At 40.5% G+C, this 24,397-nt stretch overlaps 1 protein-coding gene across 3 annotated transcripts in view; it reads left to right on the forward strand.

Moving 5' to 3' along the window:
• Positions 1–24,397, forward strand: part of dph6 (diphthamine biosynthesis 6) — a 267,398-nt gene that overhangs the window by 122,309 nt on the left and 120,692 nt on the right. For all 3 annotated transcript variants that reach the window (XM_033026964.1, XM_033026963.1, XM_033026965.1), the window contains exons 7-11: positions 250–344; positions 6,328–6,421; positions 15,592–15,739; positions 19,992–20,114; positions 20,740–20,869. In XM_033026964.1, coding sequence (XP_032882855.1) covers positions 250–344; positions 6,328–6,421; positions 15,592–15,739; positions 19,992–20,114; positions 20,740–20,869 — 590 coding nt within the window. The remainder of the gene's footprint in view (positions 1–249; positions 345–6,327; positions 6,422–15,591; positions 15,740–19,991; positions 20,115–20,739; positions 20,870–24,397) is intronic.

Here is a 24,397-nt window from a genome sequence, read left to right on the forward strand (position 1 = left end):
GTGATGCCATTGAAGTCCAGTGCTCCTTGCATTTAAAGAAAACTATTTGGGCTCTAAATAAAAAAGTAAAAAGAAAACATGCTGATCATCAAAATTAAGGTAGCTCCAGTTTTAAACATGTATTAATTTTAAGGCCACAGAAATGAAACACTCTTTCATCATGGCACAACATAACATCAGTAATATCAGTGCACTGTTTTCCTATTGTATGGAGCTTTTAGTCACGACTAAATGTGTCTGTTACTGCAGATTTCTCAGGAATACGGAGTACATGTGTGTGGAGAAGGTGGAGAGTATGAAACCTTTACCTTGGATTGTCCTTTATTCAGGAAGCGAATTGTCGTGTGAGTTACTGTTTTCTCAGTTGATTATCTGCCTCAATATACTTGTGCATTTTTAAACACTGGCAAACCGTTACTTGGAACAGCAATACTTGTTGACTGATTTGTCTCTGTTTTGAGAACTATTTTTTCAAGAATTTAAATTTTGTGTTAATGGACGATAATTGCAATGGCACGTAATAACATTTATTTAAAAACACGATAGTGTTAAAATTTATATTTGCTCTTACTAAGTTTACAAATGTTCATCAACATGTGTAATTCTTATTCATAAGTGTACATCAGTGATATATTACTCGGATTTCTATTTCATAATTTTATCAGAAAATGTACATTTATTAAATTCCTTTCTGTGCAATATTTTAGAATGCAATTATTTTATTCCATCCTGAAATAACCACAATTTTGGCAGAGCATTTTATTGCAGTCCCAACATATAACTTCACTATCAATAAAAGCCTCTTTGATTGTTGTTGTTAGTAATTGTAAAGATGCATGTTAAGTCAGGTTAGACACTGATGCGAAGCACATAACCTGATGAGCAGGGAAAGGAAAGGGCAGCCCAGCAACAGCAGGTGGGAATCAAATTTAATTTGTATTTTTGAAGGAGACAAAAAGATCCCAGTGGTTTAAAAAAAAGACAAAACAATTTTAAAATAATAATTAAAATTACAAAACGGAGGAAACTATTTTGTGCAGCACAGTGGCACAGCTGATAGAGCTGCTGCCTCACAGCACCAGAGTTACAGGTTTGATCTCGACTTTAAGTGCGGAGTTTAATTTAGTTTAGTTTACTGTCAAGTTTACTGAGGTACAGTGAAAAGCTTTTGTGCTATCCAGTCACCAGAAAGACAACGCATGATTACAATCGAGCCATTTACAGTGTATAGATACGTGATAAGGGAATAACGTTTAGTGCAAGGTAAAGCCAGCAATGTCCGATCAAGGAAAGTCCGAGGGTCACCAAAGAGGTAGATAGTAGTTCAGCACTGCTCTCTGGTTGTGGTAGGATGATTCAGTTGCCTGATAACAGCTGGAAAGAACCTATCCGTGAATCTGGAGGTGTATGTTTTCACACTTCTACACTTTTTGCGTGACGGGAGATGGGAGAAGAGGAAGTGGCCAGGGTGCGACTCGTTCTTGATTATGCTGCTGGCCTTGCCGAGGCAGCATGAGTTTATACAGTCACCCTGTGATCACGTGGGTTTCTTCTGGGTGCTCCGGTTTCTTCCACATCCCAAAGGCATGCGGCTTTGCAGGTTAATTAGCCCTTCGTAAATTGCCACTAGTGTGTTGCGAGTTGAAAAGTTGAATAACGTAGAAGTGTCAATGAGTGATCGATGGTCAGCGTGGGTGGGCTGAAGAGCCTGTTTTCATGATATATCTCTAAACTAAACACGTTTTGTAAAGAAAATGACATTGGAGAGGATCTTAATGGAAATGTCCTGACTGAACTGATGTTAGTGATGTTAAATAAAGTATACATTTATTTATCAATGGAATCGTGCCTCTGTTTCAACTCGCAACACACTAGTGGCAATTTACGAAGGGCTAATGTATACTTTAGTCCTGCTAAATCATGATGATTTTCACAATTAAACTAGATATAGAGGTGAGCATTTACATGACTGTAACCATCTTACACTTGTTTGTATATTTTCTTCAAAAACTATGCTTGTACATCAGATGGGTGCGTTTGGACATCAGTCACTGAAAGTAGGCATGCAGGTTCAGCAGGCAGTGAAGAAAGCTAATGGCATGTTGGCCTTCAATACGAGAGGATTTGAGTTTAGGAGCAAGGAGGTCCAACTGTAGATATACAAGGCTCTGGTGAGACCGCACCTGGAGTACTGTGTGCAAATTTGATCTCTTAATTTGAAGAAAGACATTATTCCTATTGAGGGAGTGCAGCGAAGTTTAACCAGGTTAATTTCCGGAATGGCGGGACTGACATATGATGAAAGAATGGGCCAACTAGGTTTGTATTCACGGGAATTTAGAAGGATGAGAGGGGATCATAGAGACATATAAAATTCGTAAAGGATTGGACAAGGTCGATGCAAGAAAAATGTTCCCGATGTTGGGGGAGTCCAGAACCAGGGGTCACAGTTTAAGAATAAGGTGTAGATCATTTAGGACTGAGATGAGGAAAAACTTCTTCACCCAGTTAAAAGTTTCTTAGTCCCCTTTAAAATGGCAGGGCCCTAATTTACTTGTACAATTTAATGGCAAATAGTTTACTTGTACAATTAACTTAATATTGTTTACAGTTATATTAATATACCGTTTATCGTTAATTCCAAATGGCATTGTTGCGTGATATTGTGAGAGAGTGATATGCCTCCACCATCATGATTTACTTTTAGGAAGAATGTTTTATATGTTCCTTTACACTTTTGTTTGTTACAAGCTTCTGGGACTATTTGGCTTCTCGTATAAATGTAGATTAAATTTGGTCCCCACCCACAGTTGAGGGGATGCCCTTTCCTTTCCCTGTTCATTCCTTCCTCCTGATGTCTACTCATTGTCTCTGTCTAGTCATTGCTCAAAACAATTATTTTAGCAGATCTCTACGTTAAGTTTAAGACTGTGTCCTGCCACCTCTTCCTTTTGCTTCTTCAAGTTGAAACATAGAAACATAGAAAATCGGTGCAGGAATAGGCCATTCGGCCCTTCGAGCCTGCACCACCATTCAATATGATCATGGCTGATCATCCAACTCAGTATCCTGTACCTGCCTTCTCTCCATACCCCCTGATCCCTTTAGTCACAAGGGCCCCATCTAACTCCCTCTTAAATATAGCCAATGAACTGGCCTCAACTACATTCTGTGGCAGAGAATTCCAGAGATTCACTGTCTCCCGTCTTTCTTCAACCGTGGTCAGTTGCCAACATAAGGCTTAGTTAGTTTAGTTTAGTTTAGTTTATTGTCACGTGTACCAAGGTACAGTGAAAAGCTTTTGTTGCATGATAACCAGTTAGCGGAAAGATTGTACATGATTACAATCGGGCCATTCACCGTGTAGAGATACACGATAAAAGGAATAAGGTTTAGTGCAAAATAAAGTTCAGTAAAGTCTGATTAAAGATAGCCTGAGGGTCTCTAGCAAGGTAGATAATGGCTCAGGACAGCTCTCTAGTTGTTGTTAGGATGGTGCAGTTGCCTATTAACAGCTGTCCCTGAATCTGGAGGTGTGCATTTTCACACTCCTTTACCTCTTGACTGATTGGAGAGGGGAGAGGCGGGAATGCCAATAATCCAAAAATTAACAAAAATGCTTTGGCTTGGTAACCTGGAGTTCTGTTGGGGCTGTGGAAGTTGGTTGTCCTCCTATTTCGATCTGCTTGGAACCAATTTCCTCATTGTTTCTCTTCAGGTTTTGCAGGAATGTTTCCTTCAAAATAACGTTTGCATAATTAGCATTGAAGCAGCTATTGCAACAACTTGCATTTACCCAGAGCTCTATTGGAGATAATCGTTCCATCCATTAACAGATATCCAGTGTGCAAAATCAATATTGAAATTAAGTTTGGGTGCCTCTGGGATTTCTCCGGGTGCTCCAGTTATCTCACATACTCCAAAAAAGTACAGGTCTGTAGGTTAATTGGCTTCTGTTAAATAATTGTAAATTAAGTAGCATCAGTGGCTATAAACCTAATCAATGATTCAAGTTTTAAGTAGGACATTAGAGGTGGAGGGAAGGGTTAAAGAGATTGGGGCCATGGCAGCTGAAGGCACAGCTAACAATTGTGGGGAACATCCTCAAAACCCTCCCATCGTGTTATCGCCATTAATAAGATTGTTTTTTGACGGCAGCACAGTGGTGCAGCGGTAGAGTCGCTACCTTACAGCGCCAGAGACCCGGGTTCAATCCTGACTATGGGTGCTGTCTGTACGGAGCTTATACATTCTCCCTGTGACCACGTGGGTTTTAGTTTAGTTAAGTTTAGCTTAGAGATACAGTGTGGAAACAGGCCTTTTGGCCCACTGAGTCTGCACTGAGCAATCCCCGCACATTAACACTATCCTACACACACTAGGGACAATTTACATTTATACCAAGTCAATGAACCTACAAACTTGTACGTCTTTGGAGTGTGGGAGGAAACTGCAGAAACGGGGGGGGGGAAACCACATGGTCACGGGGAGAACATACAAGCTCCATACAGGCAGCATCCGTAATTAGGATCGAACCCGGGTCTCTGGCACTGTAAATGCTGTAAGGCAGCAACTCTACCACTGCCCCACCGTGCCGCCCTTTGGGTGCCTCTGGGATTTCTCCGGGTGCTCCAGTTTTCTCACATACTCCAAAAATGTACAGGTCTGTAGGTTAATTGGCTCCTGTAAAATAATTGTAAATTGTTCCGACTGTAAATTTCCAGCTTAACAACAACTTTCCTATAACAGGGTGACCGAAACTGAACACAATACTCTAAATGTGGTCTCACCAATGTCCTGTACAACTGTATCATGACCTCCCGACTTTTATACTCAATATTATGACTGACGAAGGTCATAAAATAATATATGAATTAATCGGGTCATAAATTAATATATGACCGATGTGGTCATTGAAAGCTTATTTTTCGTTAGAAATTCTGCAATTTGATGGTGATTTCAGATACAGCTAAGGGTTTGTGTTGGAAAAATTGAATAAAGAAGTCTATGCGGAGTAGCCTCTGTGGAGGCCACCAGCTAATCTGTTTGTTGGCATGATCTCTGCAGGCATTAAGACAGATGAACTGAGGCCAATGTTTCTAAGTCAGAGGTGGTGAAGTTGTAACAGAAAGTTTATCTTTCCAAATATAGACACAAAATGCTGGAGTAACTCTGCGGGTCAGGCAGCATCTCTGGACAAAAGGAATAGGTGACGTTTCGGGTTGAGACCCTTCGTCAGAGTCTAATGAAGGGTCTCGACACGTAACGTCACCTATTCCTTTACTCCAGAGATGCTGCCTGACCCGCTGAGTTACTCCAGCGTTTTGCGTCTGCCTTCAGTGTAAACCAGCATCTGCAGTTCCTTCTTACACATACTATCTTCTCAAATCTCCGACAGGATAAAGTGAAAACTAGAGAAAATAAATAAACAGAGCGAAGGTACAGCATAATATAGATAAAGCAGAATTAAAAGCATTGCTTTTGCACACCACAGCATTAAAAGCAGGGCCCAGTAGCTGTTTATAGTGGAAGGTTTCTTGTGCACCTCATGTTGAATGTAATGAAAAGCAAGTCATAAGGGCTAAAATATGTGGAATCTGAAAAGGGATTAAAAAAAAAACCCAGAAGCAATCTGAATAAAATGTAAAAAAATCATTTTTTAAAAAGGCAGCAAATTGCTCCTTTTTCCATTACTGTCAGAACTAATTGTGTCTTACGCTAAATGGACAGCTTAATTAGAGTGATAGAGAATCTTGATGCAAACAGTGCCTTTTGCCTTTGTTCAGCTGGAGAAGTGCTTTATAAAAGAGAAAATGAACCAATGTTACTTCACCAAGTGAATGCATTCAGAACTATTTTACAAAATACAATATTAAAGAATAACACTGCGGGATTTCTGTAATTCGTGAACCAAATTCAGAACTTAGTGGAGTAAGAATTTCAAACACATAGCAAACAGCTCAACAAGGAATATATACTACATTGTTTGTGTTAAATACTCTGTAGAAAGTATTTGTGTGTAGAAATGAAGTGCAGATGCTGGTTTATACCAAAGATTACCACAGAGTGCTGGAGTAACTCAGCGGGTCAGATAGCATCTCTGGAGAAAAAGGATGGGTGACATTTTGGTTCAGAACTCTTCTTCAGACTGAAGAAGTGTTCCGACCCAAAACGTCACCCATCTTTTTTCTCTAGACATACTGCTTGACCTGCTGAGTTACTCCAGCACTTTCTTGTCTCTTAGAAAGTATTAATAAAATATAATACACAATATTTGTTATCAATGTAATATTTTCTGACAATTTTACTGGTGTGCTTTGTAAACAGGGATTCCTCGGATGTTGTCATGCATTCTGCAGATGCTTTTGCTCCTGTGGGCTACCTTCGCTTGTTGAAGTTGCATCTGGAGGATAAAGCCCATGTAAGTACCACTGTGTTATTGCTGTGAAGTAGAATTCATGTTCCCATGCTAAAATGTGATACACTTAACCAAAAGATACCAAAGTGTGAAATAATTTGATATTATTTCATTAAGAAGTACCTGAGTAGGCTGAGTTTTGATTGATAAAGCAGCAGTTATTTTTGGGCCTGTGCAAAGCCCCTGCACTAGCATACAGAGGTGCCTTCTCATCATTATGTGGGATCATTGCTGCAATAAGTTAGTTGAGTGAGTACACTGTGTTACTGAGATGTAATTGTTAAGCTATTCACAATTGCTGATATTCGAGCTGGGATAAAGTAACCATTTTGCTCTGTGTGTAGAATGCCAAATTCCAATGGAACTAGCTAGTTGTGCTGAGATCATCATTCTAATATGTTTCTTTCTGAAATGTATAGCTCAGCAGTAATCTCTCAATTTAGAGACTCAAAGTGCCCCGGGTAATTATCTTGCTTGTTATCGGAATCTTTTACTTGCTAAGATCTCTGTGTACTATTGGCGTCCATTAAATAACACTTGCTCCACTAGCTTTCAGAACTTAAAGCAGCTTAATGGATACAATGTAACACCATGTTAGAAAAATGCTAATCATTTTAACTCCCCTTCCCATTTCCACACTGACTTTTCTGTCCTGGGCCTCCTCCATTGCTAGAGAGGCAACAAGCAAATTGGAGGAACTGCACTTCATATTTCACTTGGGTAGCTAACAACCTAATGATATGAACATTGAATTATCCAATTTTAGGGAACTTCTACAAACACCTCCCTTCCCCTTCCACCTTCTCCTCCCCAAACACTTCTGACCCCCTCCACCCCCATATAAGCCACAGGAGCAGAATTAGGCCATTTGGCACATCGATCATGAGTGACCTATCTTTCTCTCTCAACCACATTCTCCTGCTTTGTCCCCATAACCTTTGACACCCTTGCTAATCAAGAATCTGTCAATCTCTGCTATAAAAACACCCAATGACTTGGCCGTCTGGGGCAATGAATTCCACAGATTCGCCACCCTCTGATTAAAGAAAGTCATCATCTACTTTCTAAAGATATGTTTTTTTTTTTTAATTTTGAGGCTGTGCCCTCTGGTCTTAGACTCTCCCACTAGTGCAAACATCCCCTCCACACCTGAACCCTGGTTAATCTTGTTACTGCACCCCCAACTCCCTTCCACCAAAAGTCATTCAAGAAGCTTCAGTTTGCAACAATGTATGCCTCACGCCTGTTTCAATCTGCCTTTCAGATCTGCCTATCTGATCAGGGCCTAACAATCTGCCTATCAGGGAACCCCCTCTCCTGCGGTCATTTTGATGTTGGCCATGATTTATCCGGCCTCTTCTCTCTTCCATATTTCTTCCCGCTCCCCCTGAAATCGGGGCCCCCGACCCGAAACGTCACCTATCCATGTTCTCCGGAGATGCTGCCTGGCCCACTGAGTTACTCCGGTATTTTGTGTCTTTTTTTAGAAAATGAATTATTTTGCAGTGGTTGTGCTTTAAGCACAATTTTGTTGGTGTATTTTTGCCTGTATGTCGTATGGTTCAAATCCCATCAGATAACGTTGAGCACGCAATCTAAGCTGACGTTTCTGTGTAGTACTGGAGAAGATGTATAGCCCTTCAGCACACTATCGATTGTGTCACCAAGTCTCACAGGAAATTAAGTTAAGGAAAGGGTTTAATGACAAAAGGAACAATTTATGGCAGCAAGCTGGCAGCACGATTCCAAAATTGTGTCCAAAAATCAACTTTGTAATTTATATTCCATATTCACTTATAAATAATTTTTACATCCCAAGGATTTTGGAACCTACCTTATCAAATGTTCCAGCATGTTACATTGGAAACAGAATTGAACAAATTAACAATATTTGGTGGCACGGTGGCGTCTCGCAGCGCCTGAGACCTAGGTTCGATCCTCACTACTGGTGCTGTCTGTACGGAATTTGCCAGTTCTCCCCGTGACCTGCGTGGGTTTTTTTTCCAGGTTTTCCAGGTTTTTTCCAGTTTCCTCCCACACTCCAAGATGTACAGGTTTGTAGGTTAATTGGTTTTGGTAAACTTGTAGATCATAAGAGATAGGAGCAGAATTCGGCCATTTGGCCCATCAAGTCTACTCCGCCATTCAATCATGGCTGATCTATCTCTCCCTCCATTCTCCTGCCTTCTTCCCATAACCTCTGACGCCCATACAAATCAAGAATCTATCTATCTTTGCCTTAAATATATTAAATCTATTGACTTTGCCTCCGCAGCCTTCTGTGGCAAAGAATTCTACAGATTTACCAACCTCTGACTAAAGAAATTCCTCCTCATCTCTTTCCTCAAAGAACGTCTTTTAATTCTGAGGCTATGACCTCTAGTGCTAGACTCTCCCACAAACATCCTCTCCACATCAACTCTATCCAAGACTTTCACTATTTTGTAGATTTCAATGACGTCTCCCCCTCATTCTTTGAAACTCCAGCGAGTACAGGCCCAGTGCCATCAAATGCTCATCCTATGTTAACCTACTCATCCCTGGTATCATTCTTGTAAACCTCCTCTGGACCCTCTCCAGAACCAGCACATCCTTCCTAAGATATGGTGCCCAAAATTGCTCGCAATATTCCAAATGCAGCCTGACCTACGCCTTAAAGAGCCACAGCATTACATCCCTGGTTTTGTATACAATCCCTCTTTTGCATTTACTTTCTTTACTACCGATTCGACTTGCAGATTAACATTTTAGGAATTATGCGCCAGCACTCGCAAATCCCTTTGCATCTCCAATTTCTGGATTCTCTCCCAATTTAGAAAAGAATCAACATATTTATTCCAACTACCAAATTGCATGACTGCACTCTTTGCTACCCTATATTCCACATGCCACTTCTCTGCCCACTCTCCCAACCTATCCAAGTCCTTTTGCAGAGTCCCTGCTTTCTCTACACTACCTGCCCCTCCATCTATTTTCGTATCATCTGCAAACTTGGCCACAAAGCCTTCAAACCACTCATCCAAATCATTAATATACAACATGAAGAGCAGTGGCCCAAGCACCGAGCCCTGTGGAACTCCACTAGTCACTGGCAGCCAAACAGAAAAAAACCCTTTATTCCTACTTTTTGCCCTGCTATTCCAGCCAACCTAATATCCAGGCTAGTATCTGCCTTTTGATACCATGGGCTCTCATCTTCCTTAGCAGCCTCCCATGTGGCACCTTATCAAAGGCTGTCTAAAAATCTAGGTAAACACCATCTATTGGCTCCCCTTGTAAATCGTGCCTGGTGTGTGTCGGATGGTGTTAGTGTGCGGGGATCGCTGGTCAGCGCGGACTAGGTGGGCCAAAGGGCCTGTTTTCGTAAGGGCCTGGATCTCTAAACTAAACTAATCTAAATTGTAGACATTTCATATATATGTAAAGGTTGCAAAGCTGGCTATGCTCCAAGATAACATGAATCATCATGGACAGTTTCTGCACATATACATGCATTTCAGCGGCTAATAAAATTCAGCCCTTTAAACAGGAAAACAGACTTGTGCAGCTTAACAACATGGAAACAGGCCCGTCGGCCCAACTGAGATTTGGATTCAGATTAGTTTATTGTCACAAACCATATGTGCAGAATTAGTCCATTCACCTCATTGACTCTACTCTGCCATTCAATCATAGCTGATCTATTTTTCCCTCTCAACCCCATTCTCCTGCCTTCTCCCTTTAACTTTTGATGCCCTTCCTAATCAATAGTCTATCAATCTCTGCCTTAAATCCATGTGTACGGTGAAGCCGAACACAAATACAACAGAAGATGTGTAAAAAAAAAAAAACAGAGTGCAGGATGTACTGTTACAGCTACTGAAAAAGTGCAGGAATCCTAGTCTCTCCCATGTTACCCTTTTGTCCTTAACATACTTATAGTATCTCTTAAGATGTTTCTTTATCTTGTCTGCCGAAGCTATTTCAAGTCCTCTTTATGCCCTCCTGGTTTCCCCCCCAATAGAACGTTTGAAAACTAGGGGTTTTCCCCTGTTCCAGTTTCCTCCCACACTCCAAAGACACCCAGGTTTGTAGGTTAATTGCCTGCAGTAAAAAATGTTCCCAATCTGTAGGATAGTGTTGGTGTACGGTGATCGATGGTCGGTGTGGACTTGGTGGGTCGAAGGGCCTGTTTCTGCGCTGTATCTCTAAACTAAGCTAAACTAAACTTAGACCAATACACCACAGGAACACCTTTGGCCCACGATGTCTGTGTTGAACATGATATCAAGAGAAACTAATGTAAACTAATCTCATCTTTTAGTAAATATGCTTAAAATAGTGAACTTGACCCTTTTGGAGAACTTTAGTCACTGGCATTAATTAAAGTATGTGAGGGTAGTGGCCATTGATTCTACAGTACTCACGTGCATGTTGGATTCTATTGAAGTTATTGGAACTGAATTCTTGATGCTGAGCATCATTGATGACTGATTTTCAAGTCCCCATTTAGCAAAGACAAATTTCTTGATATTTTTCTGGCAGCCCTTTTTTTTCTTGTGAGTCGATGTTATCATTGAACCATTGATTCATGTACATTTTTAAACTTTGCAAAGCTGCATGGGTTCATTGAGTATCTAACTACATGCAAGTACCGTTGATCAGAAATAAGCAAACTAAACAATTCTTAAAGCTCTCAAAAGGGAACTGCAGATGCTGGAATATCGAAGGTACACAAAATTGCTGGGGAAACTCAGCGGGTGCAGCAGCATCTATGGAGCGAAGGAAATAGGTTTCGGCCCGAAACGTCACCTATTTCCTTCGCTCCATAGATGCTGCTGCACCCGCTGAGTTTCCCCAGCAATTTTGTGTACCAATTCTTAAAGCTCCATCATTTTGAATTTGCTATGTTCCCAGGTCACCGCTGGTATTCAAAGTAGCATCTCATTGGCTCATGGTGTAAATAGTACCGTCATTTCCAGGCATATATGGATCAGCAATTGGAATTGAAAAACCTTATTTGGAAATGTAATGAATTTATAACTTTATCTCCTGAAAGACTCAGGAACAAATCCTGAAAATCGTGAATCATAAAAGCAGCTGTGATTGCAGATCGTACATACGAATACTGGTCCAGTGTGTTTTGCTGAAGTTTGCACTTTCCTTGTTTTGGACCATTCATATTGTATTACATTTCCACAGCTGTAGCATTGTTTGCCAGACTACAAGTTGGTCAGCTTCATTTTTGTGTAAATTAAAACAGGGCCAAGTCTGCAGTTGACAGTATTGTTGGTGAGAGTTGGCAGTGGCACAGCGGTAGAGTTGCTGCCTTACAGTGCTAGAGACCCGGTTTTGATACTGACTACAGGTGTTGTCTGTACGGAGTTCGTACGCTCTCCCCGTGACTTGCATGTATTTTCTCTGGGTGCTCCAGTTTCCTCCCACACTCCAAAGATGTATAGGTTTGCAGGTTAATTGGCTTGGTGTATGTGTAAAATTGTCCCTAGTGTGCGTAGGATGGTGTTAATTTGTGGGGATCGCTAGTCGGCACAGACTCGGTGGGCTGATAGTCCTGTTTCTGCCCTGTATCTCTAAACTAAACAAATTACCAAATATCAGGTTTCATCATAAATGTCTAACCTTTGCACTGTAATTCAGAAATCTTCAGTTAACTACATGTGATGTAAAATACCTATAATGTATCAAGATGCTGTTTTACAATTTATACAAAATATATGAGTGACACGGTGGCGCAGCGATAGAGTTGCTGCCTTACAGCACTTACAGCATCAGAGACTCGGGTTCGATCCCGACTCCTGTCTGTACAGAGTTTGTACGTTCTCCCCGTGACCTGCGTGGGTTTTCTCTGAGATCTTCGGTTTCCTCCCACACTACCAAGAAGTACAGGTATGTAGGTTAATTGGATTGGTATAATTGTATACTGTCCATAGTGTGTGTAGGATAGTGTTAATGTGCGGGGATCGCTGGTCGACACAGATTCGGTGGGCCGAAGGGTCTGTTTCCGCGCTGTATCTCTGAACTAAACTAAACCCTTTGCAACACTAGTGCTAAATCCAGGAAATATTCTAAAAACATACCTATCCCAGTTTAATTGCTGAAAGTTTCAAGGATTGGTTCTCTATTGCATAATGCAAAAGAAAACAAGAGGTATGCAGTATCATAGAAGCATTATAGTACAAACGGCCATTCGGCCCATGAGTTCCATGGTGGCTCCACTGCAGACCTCTCAATCAATGTCAATCCTCCTTTCCCTCTGCAGTAACTACAAAAGCCTTGATTTTCTCTGCATTCGAACCCGTCCAGAGATTTCCAGACCACAACCATTCTTTGCGCACATTTTTTTTTAACATTTTGTAGATTTTGCCTTTCCTTTTTTAATTTCTGCTAATAATTTCTGCTGCGAGATTATGTCTGAGGTCATCCTTCTCGGCCCCTCGGACTCAATCAAAATGATAGCAGGCAGCCTTGGAAGCCTTACCCCATTACTCAAACCTCACGTCAAAAACCTTGACGTGATATTTGACTCGGCATTGAAATTTGACAAACAAGTCAATGCCGTGATAAAAGCTAGCTTCTTCCAGCTTCAGACGATAGCTAAAATAAAACAATTCCTCCAGTTTGATGACCTCGAAAAGATCATCCACACATTTATCTCCTCCCGCATCGATTACTTCATCTCCCTTTACACTGGCATCAGCCAATCTTCCCTATCCCGCCTGCTACTAGTCCAAACGTCGCAGCGAGACTCCTGACGGGCAGCCGAAAAAGGGACCACATCACCCCTGATTCTGGCCTCTCTCCACTGGCTCCCTGTGCGGTTCCGAATAAATTTCAAGATCCTTCTTTAACGGGCTTGCCCCCACCTACATCAAAAGTCTGCTTACCCACCACTCCACCTCCAGGTCCATAAGATCAGCCGACTTGGGGTTACTGAACATCCCGTGGTCTAGACATAAGCTCAGGGGCCACCGCGCCTTTGTGGTTGCAGCTCCTAGACAGTGGAACAGCATCCCTCTTCCCATCAGAAACCATCCCAACATTCCCATCTGCCCCCTCCATCGACTCTTTTAAGTCGAGACTTAAAACTCATCTTTACTCTCAAGCCTTTCTTGACGTCTTCTGATAAATATGTATGTACCTAATCTATGAACAAATGTTGTATAACGTTAGTATCTCCACCAATGTAAAGCACTTTGGTCAACGAGAGTTGATTTTTAAACGTTTTATAGAAATAAAAGTGACTTGACTTGACTTGCTGCCCAGTCCTTCAAGCATCCATTTTCCTTATTTAATACTGTCAGTTTTGTACAACCCTATCAAATATTCCCTCAATCCTCTTTTACCAAATAAGTACTCGGGGAAAATGTTTTTGATTAAGTTCCAGTGTAGTTGGCAGAGAAAAATATTAAACAAGAAACATATTACAAGAAATAATCAATCCTTAATTCATCCATGATATTCTCTATACAATATAGTCATAGAGTCACTCAGTGTGGAAACAGGCCCATCAGCTCAACTTGCCCACACCGAACAACATGCCCCATCTACACTAGTCCCACCTGCCTGCTTCTGGCCCATATCCTTCAATACCTATGTGTTTAAGAAGGAACTGCAGATGCTGGAAAATCGAAGGTACACAAAAATGCTGGAGAAACTCAGCGGGTGCAGCAGCATCTAGGAGCGAAGGAAATAGGCAACGTTTTCGGCCCGAAACTGCTGCACCCGCTGAGTTTCTCCAGCATTTTTGTGTACCTTAAAAACCTATCCTTCTATGTACCTGTCCAAATAGTTTTTTAAATATGGAGGATTTTAGTTTAGTTTAGTTTAGGGATGTGGAAACATACCCTGCGGCCCACCAGGTCCGCACTGACCAGCAATCCCCGCACACACTTAACACTATCCTGCACACTAGGGACAATTACCATTTTTTTTATTTTTTACAAAGCCAAATAACCTACAAACCTGTACGTCTTCGGAGCGTGGGAGGAAACCGGAGCACCCGGAGGAAACCCATGCAGGTCACAGGGAGAATGTACAAACTCCACACAGCCAGCACCTGTAGTCAGCATTGAAACCAAAGATCTCGGAGGAAACCTACAGAGAGAACGTACAAACTCCGTACAGACAGCGCCCATAGTCAGGATTGAACCGGCGCTGCAAACGGCGTCAGGCAGCAACTCTACCGCTGCGCCACCATTTTACTTTTGTTAGGTCAACTATGTAGACATTTTCCAAGTATTATATTGGATCAAAATAGATGTAAATTCTAAAATTTATACTAGATTTGAAGTCATTTTCTCAATGTTAACCCCGTTCCCTACCCCCGCCAGGCCGAATCTAAGTAGGAGGGCAGTTGTGTAATAAAGAGGAACTACAGATACTGGTTTATACCAAAGATAGACACTAATTGCTGGAGTAACTCAGCGGGTCAGGCAGCATCTCTGGAGAAAATGGGTAGGTGACGTTTTAGAACAAGGCCCTTCTTGAGTAAGGAGGGCAATTATTTTCTAGTTTTATGTGGAATGAATGCCCCACAAGAAAACATTGGGCCTTGATCCCACTCCCTTGGTGTTTTTCCTCTCATAACATGTAATGGGCTGATTGGTGTGGGTCCCCAGTGGTGACCTCCTGCTGCTGATGTTAACATTGCAGGAGTCATTTCCTGCAGACCTCTGAAGATGGTCAATGCCCCATGAGTTATACCCTGCCCATTCCACATACCCTGCCAATCTAATCAGCCATGGAAATTTGCTGCCACTTGAGGAAGACCACAGAAGTTAGTTTGCTGTCATCGAACCAAATGTAGTTACATATTTTACATGAAGAGAAAATACATTTTTAACTAACTTAGGGCAACACAGTGGCGCAGCAGTAGAGCTGCTGTCTTACAGTGCCAGAGACCCAGGTTCAATCCTGATGTCTGTATGGAATTTGTACGTTCTCCCTGTGACTGCCTGGGTTTTCTCTGGGTGATCCATTTTCCTCCCACACTCCAAAGATGTGTCGGTTTGTAACCTTGTTAGCTTTGGTAAAAACTGTAAATTATCCCTAGTGTGTAGGATAGTGTTGGTGTACGGAGTGATCGCTGGTCAGCACGGACTTGGGCCGAAGGGCCATATCCCGCGCTGTATCTATAATGTCTAAACTAAAGTGGTGTAACTTTTTTTTTAAAGCATCTACCTTCTAGCGGAGCCCTCGGTGTTCTACCGCCTTGTTCGTCCTGTGTTATTCAGGAGACTAGCACAGAAAATGGGGATTACAAAGAGATATCAAAACCACAGGTTACCTGGGATCTGACCGCAAGTAATTCTTCTGACACTGGTAAGTTAATGACCAAAATATACTGATGCACCCTAATTCCCAATGGGCGATCAATGAAAAATAACAAGTGAAAACTTCCTGCATTCATAACTAATAGTAACTGTGCTTTACTTGGAATTATAGAATCTTACCCCCGCCATGAAGTTGCTGCCTCTTTGATGGAACTGTTCAAATCTGTTTCATACGCCACCTTTTCCTTCAGAGCTGTTATTTATTCTGTTCAAATTTGTCTATACGCTTTAGTAAGTTCCTGTAGAATTACAGGTAATACATTCCTGATCTTAACATCTCACTGATATCCTAATTTCCCGTCTAGTTCTTTAGCCAATTATGTTAGATTTATGAATTCTGGCTGCCAATGCAGTTGCCAAAGACAAATGGTTTCTCCTTGCCTTATACAAAAACAAAACTTATGTGAATTTAAGGCATTCAATTAGGTCTCTTCTAAACAATCTACTCACAGGAGATCAATTTCAGTTTGGGTAATCCATCCTCGTATCTGAAGAACTTCATTGATGATGATTTGCTGGAGGAGGCTATTTGATCCACTGTAGCTGTGATAGCTCTTGGAAAAACCTATGCATTTAGTCCCCAGTGCTGTTCTTATCCCTATAATAATTTTATTATTAAATGCTTGTCCTGTTGGAAAATTGCAATTGAATCTTCTTCCAGTTCCTTGTTAGATTGTGCTTCAGATCACAATAACCCAATGATAGAAAGGACGTGTCCTATGTCACCTTTGGTTCCATCAGTAGTCACTGATGGAGGGTGGCACAGTGGCGCAGCGGTGGAGTTGCTGCTTTACAGCGGCAGAGACCCGGATTCGATCCTGACGACGGGTGCCGCTTGTGTGGAGTTTGTGCGTTCTCCCTGTGATTGCATGTGTTTCCTCCGGGTGCTCCGTTTTCCTCCCACATCCCAAAGATGTGCAGGTTTGTAGTTAATTGGCTTCTGTAAATTGTCCCTAGTGTGTAGGAGGCGAACCTAGGAGAACGTAGAACTAGCAATATGGGTGATCGCTGGTCGGTGCGGACTTGGTGGGTCGAAGAGTTTCAGTTTCCATTCTGTATCTCTGAAAATTAAATCTTTAAACCTGTGTCATTTAGTTCTGAACCTTCTTTCCGTGCAATCAATTTCTCCTCATTTATCATGTCAAAGTGTTTTATAATGATTCAGCATAAATGTCTTGCTATTGTCCTTTGCGCTTCTGTTAAATAAGGCAGGAGTCCACTTTTAATACCCTTATTATAGCCTTTTCACATTCTTTTGCATCCTTCAAAGAATTGTATACCCTCAGTCCTGGGTTTGTTACTACACTCGCTTTAAAATCCCACCATCTAATCATATTACTTCTCCATTTGTCTTACAAACTAACCCCGGCGCCGTCCTTGAAAACCTCCTCTCTATCTCTCCCAGTGGTTTTCCCAACCAGCCTAAAGTGCAGGTTCTCAAACTTCTATACGATACTCTAGCTGCGGTATAACTAGCCCCTTGCAGCATGTTAACATTACATGCTTGGTTTTCTGCTCATGCTTTGATTTAGAAAGCCAGATGCCTTATGCATTTTTAAACCATCATCTCCAATTGCCATACCATCTTTAAAGATCTGTGAAGACTGGTCCCTGTGCACTTGTGGTCCCTTCAAAACACTATTGTTCAGGTTCTCTTGTATCTCCATAAAATTCCTCCCCGAGCAAATGACTTATTAAAAAGAAGTTGATGTGCAGCCATGGTGGCGCAGCTATGGAGTTGCTGCTTTACAGCACTTACAACACCGGAGACCCGGGTTCGATCCCGACTACGGGTGCTGCCTGTACAAAGTTTGTATCTTCTCCCCGTGACTGAGATCTTCGGTTTCCTCCCACACTCCAAAGACATACAGGTATATACAGTGCCCTCCAAAATGTTTGGGACAAAGACCCATCATTTATTTATTTGCCTCTGTACTCCACAATTTGATATTTGCAACAGAAAAAATCCCATGTGGTTAAAGTGCACATTGACAGATTTTAATAAAGGCCATTTTTATACATTTTGGTTTCACTATGTTGAAATTACAGCAGTGTTTATACATAGACCCCCCATTTCAGGGCACCATAATGTTTGGGACACAGCAATTTCATGAAAATGAAAGTAGTCATGTTTAGTATTTTTTTGCACATCCTTTGCATGCATTGACTGCTTGAAGTCTGCAATTCATGGACATCACCAGTTGCTGGGTGTGTTCTCGGGTGATGAACTGCCAGGCCTGTATTGCAGCCATCTTTAGCTTACGCTTGTATTGGGGGCTAATCTCCTTCAGTTTTCTCTGATAGTGTGAGGCGCGGTTACCCAGATGATACCAATGTTTACAGAGCTCTGTTTAATAAACTAAACAGCAGAGGGGAATGTTACCGCTGAGAAATGCAGATCAGCAGTTGCAGAGACCTGAAATCTCAGCAAGAATTCGGAAAATGTCCAATAAATCAGGCAGCATCCACGGGGAGACCAAAACTAAATTAATATTCCAAATGGATAACCATGCAGTAATTATCCACTTGGAATATTCATTTAGTTTTGGCACAAACAAGAAAAATTAGTCACTTGAAATTGCTGTATTGGTTAAGTGCCTTGGTGGAAAATGACGTACTGTTCCTCAAGCTTATTTTAGTCTTTGTCCGATTTTTAAATACTGTCTAAAGATTCAGAATAAATATTTTGAAATATTTTTATATGGCATAAATGTTGAACCTTGTTTGAGAATCAGGAAGTTATTCATCATATGTTAATTTTAAATCTGAGATTGATAGATGCTTCATGTTCAAAGGTATGAAAGGAAACGGGGTCATAAAGGACATCAGATCAGCCGTCATCTCATTGAATAAAGCAGCAGATTTTAGGGGATAAATAACCACCTCCCATTCCTATATACCAGTGACCTTGTTTTGTGGGTCAGACATTGCAGGTGAAAATTATACAACAGCATCCTTTCAAGTTGTAAGGTTACTTCAGTTTAGAGATACAGCGTGGAAACAGGTCTTTCAGCCCACCGAGTCTGTGCTGACCAGCGATCACCCTTACACTAGTTCTATCTTACACACGAGGGAAAATTTACAGAAGCCAATTAACCTACAAACTTGTATGTCTTTGGAATGTGGGAGGAAACCGGCACACCCGGAGAAAACCCACACAGTCACAGGGAGGACGTACAAACTCCGTACAGACAAGCATCTGTAGTCAGGATCGAACCCGGGTCTCTGGTTCTGTAAGTCAGCAACTCCAGCAATGTACCACCGTACTGCCCTATGCCTGTTAGGACGGAGCTGGAAAAAAATAGTTCACCATGTGCCTACTGAGTAAAAGTGGAAATTATCAAATATCTTTCAAGAATAACTGCAATACTGTTGTCAGCAGAAATTGCTGACCGCCTTTGTCCCACTTAAATTTCAAACTTAGCTTTTTAACTTTGAAGCATATCCGAATGATAGGGAATGCATTAATTGTCAAAATTATATAAACGCTCTTCCTTTGACATCCTGTTTCAAATTACAGTGGTTTATAGTTGAGGCCTGACAGATAGTTAGGAATGCATTCATAACAGAGATATATATCAAGGATCTTAAACACGCAAAGTTCTGAAACCCCATTAACAGATAAATTGTATAAACAGGAATAAGTAACCGTGCAATTGGAGATCTGAAGATCTCACTGAGTTATAGATTCTATCTGCACCAAAACAGATTTTTAAAGAGTGCTGTGGGTGCCATTGATGACATGGTTCTGGGAAAACCTACATTAGGTTCCTGGTAGATGTCAAGTTACTTGATGCAGGAGGGATATCAATGGATGACCAATTATTCAAGTCACTTTGAAAAGCAAAAGGGAAAAGAGCAGTCATGATTCCTGGCAACATTGCTTGTTGCAAAGTGAGTAAATACAGGCATTTGACTCGTGCAGGGTTAGTCTCCGCTGTTAACTTTTACAATTTTACACTTGTTCATTTGTATTGAGACACAGGGTAGATTGTATTAGATTGCATTTCCACGTGTTGAACCCCAAAAATTGCAAATAAAGGTACTTTTTCTGATGAGCTATTTTAGTTCAAGTATATCTTTACTAAAAAAAAAAAATCAAATAACATTAAATAATATCAGTAAATCCTGTGTGTATGCGCACATTAAAACTAGTAAATCCTGTGTATGTGTGTGCATTAAAAACCAGTAAATATATGAACTCATTCTATAGAATGAATTTGTGATTTATTTTCTTTCAGTGAAGTTAGATCATTGGTCTGTAAAAACGAAGAAAGGCTTCCAGTGGATTAGTGGGCCATCTATACCCATGGAAGGGAAAAGCATTAATGATGCAACAAGACAGACATTTTCATTGTTACAAGGTATTTTATTAATGTTTTTACATTTCTGCTTTGAAAAGTTCAAATAACCTGTTTTTATTGCAAAATGTTCAAAATGTATTAGAATAATGGATTGCAAGTCTAGGCATAGATTTGGAAAATGCTCCTGTCCTTAACTTCAGAGCAACAATATCTTGCTAAGATCAAATGTCCCATTATGTGTAAAAGAAATGACTTGTAGTCTATTTCCCCCAAAGTAATGATGTACATGACACAGGCAGATGTAGTGGAACGTTTTGAATTCGGAATAATATATCCTGATAGAGCCAACCTCTCCTTTGTTATGTGCTGTAGAATAAAGATAATTCTAATCACATTCTAGGATTTAAGGTAAAAATGGTGCTAACACTTCAAGACTTACAGAAATTGACATTTACAGCATAATGGCTTATGTGAAATAAAGATATACATCAGCATACATACATTCTACATTTGCAGTGGCTTTCTCCAATAGCATTATCTGTATCCCAGCATAAATGTTTAACAACATTGTTCCATCTGTGCAGATCAGAGCAAAAGGAGAAAATAAATGTGATTGAAAAACTTCTCTCAGAATATATTAATGTATATTTTTCTTTTGATTAAAGTTTGTTTTGTTTTATTGCAGTGGAATTGGAAATGAAAGATTATACGTTGTCAGATATTGTACTGCTTCACCTGTACATAAAGGACATAAGTGACTTTGGCATCATACACTCAGTGTATCAATCCTACTTCAACCTAAACCCACCTGCAAGGTAATGGAAATGCTATCTTTGGCCATTTTGACTGATGAATTTTACTGTTTCATAAACATAAATGCTGTTGGATTGAAAAATATTAAGCAAGTTGAGAGGGAGAGTGAAAACAATGCGTCTTTCTAAAACACCCTTAAATCTGACAAATACCCATTCATGTAAAAAAATTACCAGGCTACTCCCTATAAAATAGGTAATAAATTCATTTACTCTGTCTTTTAACAATGCACAATAGTTTTTACTTTGTTATTGGAAAACAGGTTCAATGTAACTAAATCTCTTACGATCAACAGAGAAAAAATGCAGAATTATGTTGCAGAATGTCATTCTTGATCCTTAAGCGTGGCATGGTAGCACAGCAATAGAGTTGCTGTCTTACAGCGCCAGGGACCCGGGTTCAATCCTGACTACCTGTATGCAGTTTGTACATTCTCACCGTGCCTGCGTGGGTTTTCTCTTGGTACTCTGGATTTGTCCCACTCTCCAAAGACGTAGAGGGCTGTAGGTTAATTGGCTTTGGTAAAATTGTAAATTGACCCCTAATGCTTGTAGGATAGTGTTAGTGTGCGGAGAGTACTGGTCGGCGCAGACTCGGTTGGCTGAAGGGTCTGTTTCTGCTCTGTATCACTAAACTAAACTAAACAAGAATGCAGTATTTCAACAAACAATACTTAATTAATCTGATATGGATAAAGAGGCCATTCAGCCCATCAGCTCCATAGCACTGCTCCCAGTATGCTGATCCTATCAGTTTAAATATTTTATTTTCCTATAATACTGAAAGTTATTATTTCTCATGCTCATCCACTTCGCTGTTTAAATTATTGAACAGCCTGTGTTATATGCCGGCATTGCAGCTTTCAAAAGCATGAAGATCAAAAATCTGGCCTTAACCCCAACTTGATTTTCCAAATTTCTAACGAAATTCAGTGCTGACTTCCAGAGATAGTCTGTGTAAAAGCTTGTTGTCAAAGGAAGAGCAATCGCAGATGTCTTGCTTATTATAGGGGCTGTCCAACTTGGGCGACCTAACCCGCGAGTTCTGGCGAGTTTGCCCTCGACTCATACTCGCAGTATGGTCGACACAAGATCGTAGGTGGTCTTTGTAACTCTCCTTCATGCTTGAGAGTAGTCCCCATGTACTCGAGGCCTCAGCTAGGTCGCTGCGTATTTTTCAACATGTATAAAAGTGCCTGTGAGTAAAAAAAGGTCGCCATGGAAAAAATCAATACTTTTTTTACTCGTAGGTTTAGTCGTAGTAGGTCGGCATGTTATTCGTAGGTAATCGAGGGTAGCCAAAGGTAGTCGTAGATAGTCTTCATCATAGTCGAAGGGAGGTCGAAGGAGGTCGTCTTCATCTCCACTATTCGATGTCCAATTTTCCCGAAGTTAGTCGTAGCTAGTCGAAGTTAGTCTTCAACATAGTCGATGGAGGTCGTAGGAGGTCTTCAACATGACATATTTTCAAACTCTCCTAAACTCTTCTAAACTCGCCAATTAGGTCGTCCAAGTGGGACAGCCCCTTGTTATCGCTTTTGAAAAATCTATGCACAGTTGACATGTCTATCTTGTTATCTACCAAAGTCACTGACTTTACTTTTAGTTTACTTTACTTTGGATGTACAGTGCAGAAACAGACCTTTTGGCCCACTGAGTCCATGCCAACCAGTCATCACCCCGTACACTCGCATAATCCTACACAGTAGGGACAATTTACAATTTAACTGTAGCCAATTAATCTACAAATCTGTACCTCTTTAGAGTGTGGGAGGAAACCAGAGCACCCAAAGAAAACTCAAGTGGTCACAGGGTGAACATACAAACTCTTTTCAGACAACTTCCGTAGTCAGGATCGAACCCGGGTCTCTGGCGCTATGAGGCAGCAATTCTACCACTGTGCCACTGTGCCGCACTGACTTTCTTCTTTTAATTAGAAAGTTTATAATCTCTCTCACTCCGTACACATTCCCAACTCTTCCGAAGGTACAATCGGTACTGTGGCATTCTTGCCATACAACATGTTTGGGGTTAGCAACAAACCAGTGTAGGTTCAGGTCACTCCCAATAGAAATGATGCACTGTTCTTCAATTTTAATCCTTGCCAAGTAAAAAGAACATCCGAAGCAAGAATACAACATACCAGAATCGCGAACAACACTTAAACGTTGAAATGTAATAGTATTCTATTTTTTTAACATTGGTGAAATATTTTGAGTTTGTCTCAGCCACGAGCCTGATTAGCAATTCCTTTGAAAGTGAGTCCAGGTGCGCTTAGCTGTTCTTATTGCCCAGAATGGAATCTTTCAGATTGGGAATAATTCCAATTTTGAAAAAAAAGATTTCATGGCTCTCAGAAACAAGAAAAAATGTTCAACCGAGGTACAAATAACAATGGTTTTACTCATTCATAATTAAAATGTCTTCCATTAATTAGCTTTGTTAATACTTTTATAGTTTCTTGAAAAGATACAGTCTTAGATGAAGCAAGTAAGCATCACCAGAATTGACACGGTTAAACTAAAAGCAGATTAAATAACAAGTATGACTAGAGTTTAACAAAATTTATGATCTATCGAGTTGCAGGAGGAAAGAAAGATTTATTAATTTTGAATTGTAGCAAAAGAATTTGTTAAATTATATCATGTTAGTGAATCTTCTTTTGAATGCTGTGAAGACATAGCATTGAAGACATAAGGAAAAGGAAGAATGAGGTTGAAATATTTGGAGTTTGAAGAACAGATGGAAAGTTAAACGTAACGCAAATCATGCCAGCGCTAGTATAATTTACCAGACAAGGGTTGACACTGCCTATTCTAACAGATGTGCACATTTATAACACACTTCTACAAAAGTTTTCTTCTGAAAGGGAAACTTTAATTCTGAAAGAAAGCACGTTTTTTTCAACTTTGAATCATCAGTTTTGGTAGTCAGAAACAGACCTGTATCATAGATCTTAACGTGAAAAAAAGGTTTGTTGTTTATGACTTCTTGTCACAAAAGGAAACGTCACCTATTAAAGATTTGGAACACTGGAAGAGTTTTTATTGGGGGATGTTTTGGGATATATTTAATTTCCAAAATTTGATTTCATATCTAAAGCAGCTAAAAAAATGGCTAAAGGGCTCTTGTTATCGTGAACATTTTAAATAAAATGTCCCAAGTTGAAATGCTGCTTCTTCTGTTCTATCTATTCACAGAAGCACACATAGATGGACACATGGTTTACCCAGTCAAAATAAATCTGAAGTGTCTGTGATCGGTCTGTAAATAATGGCAGTACTGATGTCTAACTAGGTTTCTCTCTGCTTTCATCTGGTCTGGGTGAAGAGACATCTAGAACTCCAGTAGTGTGCTCTGGACAATGGAATATGGTCGTTAATTATATTTTCCTATACTTCCTGACTGATTTTGTCTAAAGAACGGTCCCAACCCGAATCGTTATCTATCCATTCCCTCTGCAGATGCTACCTGAACCGCTGAGTTCCTCCAAAACATTGTGTTTTTGCCATTGATTCTTGGATCATGCTC

Source organism: Amblyraja radiata, chromosome 9, assembly GCF_010909765.2.
Source record: "Amblyraja radiata isolate CabotCenter1 chromosome 9, sAmbRad1.1.pri, whole genome shotgun sequence".
In the NCBI taxonomy this organism is placed as follows: domain Eukaryota; kingdom Metazoa; phylum Chordata; class Chondrichthyes; order Rajiformes; family Rajidae; genus Amblyraja; species Amblyraja radiata.